The sequence below is a fragment of the Salvelinus sp. IW2-2015 genome, unplaced genomic scaffold (assembly GCF_002910315.2).
Source record: "Salvelinus sp. IW2-2015 unplaced genomic scaffold, ASM291031v2 Un_scaffold1811, whole genome shotgun sequence".
Classification (NCBI taxonomy): Eukaryota; Metazoa; Chordata; class Actinopteri; order Salmoniformes; family Salmonidae; genus Salvelinus; species Salvelinus sp. IW2-2015.
Genome location: NW_019943184.1, coordinates 3,692 through 5,121, shown reverse-complemented (window position 1 = coordinate 5,121; position 1,430 = coordinate 3,692). Strand labels below are relative to the sequence as shown.

Below are 1,430 nucleotides of genomic sequence, written 5' to 3'. Positions count from 1 at the left end.
ATACGCCCATGTTAAATATTCCATTTAAAAAACTAAAAATGTAAAAAATAAAAGCCGTTTCCAGCTACAATAGTCATTTACACATTAATGTATACAATGTATTTCTGATCAATTTGATGTTATTTTAAATGGACAAAAATAAATGCTTTTCTTTCAAAAACAAGGACGTTTCTTTGTGACCCCAAACTTTTGAACGGTAGTGTATATTTTAAATATATATATATACAAATGTATGGAATGCAGTAATCCCACAAGGGAAAGCAAAGGCTGAAGCTTTAGTAACCCAACGAGTTGCCACACACATATGATCTCACAACAGCTGAACACAACAAAAACACCACCATAGTACTGAAAGAGCAAGAGGGATGCAAGAGCGGTTATTCCAAATTGTGAAAGCAAACGGAGGCATGGAAACATTCTGGATCGTCTGGACACGCAAACACAGGTGAGAAAGATGGGTATGGCAGTAGAGGGAGAAAAGATGGCAGTGAAATAGACAGGAAAGAATGTCTTCGAAAATCAGAGAGGACGTAATTAGAAGACAAACATTAGGAAGAGGAAAAGGTCAGAGGTGGGTACCAACTAGGAGCAGGATGAGAGCAGTAGGAAGAAAAATAAGGGAAATTATTTAAACGCCACAGCGGAGGTAAAGACAGGGAAAAAGGAAAGGTGAAAAGAAAGCGGGGAGTCAGGGCATACATGGGTGAACAAGGGAGGGGGTGGTTGATTGGCTGAGGGATGGTACTGCTCGGCCAATCAGCAGGACCAAGGCTGTCGGGGCGGGGGTTCAGGAGACTCACGATAGGGCTCGTTCCTTCGCCCCACAGGGCAAGGGGGAGCACCCGTGAACTTCTATCATGAGAGTGGGGGAAGGGGCACCTCCACTCACAGGTGAGGGCCCGTACGAATCACCTGTTTAGCAAAACCATTTAACAACAAAACACTCAGGCGAATACCACTCTCAGTCTCTCCACATTGGACCAGCTACAAGGAATTCAAATCAAAACCCCAGGAAAACATGCATTTCAGAGGGTGGACGTCAAACAGCAGATGAGGTATCAGGCAGTCAAAAAGTCCAAGATCTAATTTGAAACGCAGTCACAGATGATATCCAACCGACAAGACAATAGAAATGGTCAGGAACGTTACAGAACGTTCAGATATAAATATGATTCTCTGTCCTCATTTCATTTCTATCTGCAAGTTATGTTCTGACGATTTTGCCTTACTGAATGCACCCCAGACGTGCCAGTACTAAATAACGTGAACTGAGGATTGGTTCTTACTTCGTCGGAGAGGCATGGGAGMCATCCCAGGGGTGGGCTTGAACAGAGGCCTACGGAGCTCATTCAGCTTGCTGGACATGTCAGTCAGTCTGCAGTTCTTGGGTGAAAAAGAGGAACAGAAATTTACGATTCTCAAATACTGTA

General features: G+C 43.5%; 1 protein-coding gene across 1 annotated transcript in view; it reads right to left on the bottom strand.

Annotated features, from left to right (window-relative positions):
• Positions 1-140: 140 nt before the first annotated feature.
• The window catches only part of LOC112072064 (transport and Golgi organization protein 1 homolog), a 4,322-nt gene continuing 3,032 nt past the window's right edge, over positions 141-1,430 (bottom strand). Inside the window, exons 5-7 of the mRNA XM_070439630.1 lie at positions 1,287-1,375; positions 890-912; positions 141-852 (exon numbers count right to left, since the gene is read on the bottom strand). Of these exons, the coding sequence (XP_070295731.1) occupies positions 757-852; positions 890-912; positions 1,287-1,375 (208 nt within the window). The 3' untranslated portion in view covers positions 141-756. The remainder of the gene's footprint in view (positions 853-889; positions 913-1,286; positions 1,376-1,430) is intronic.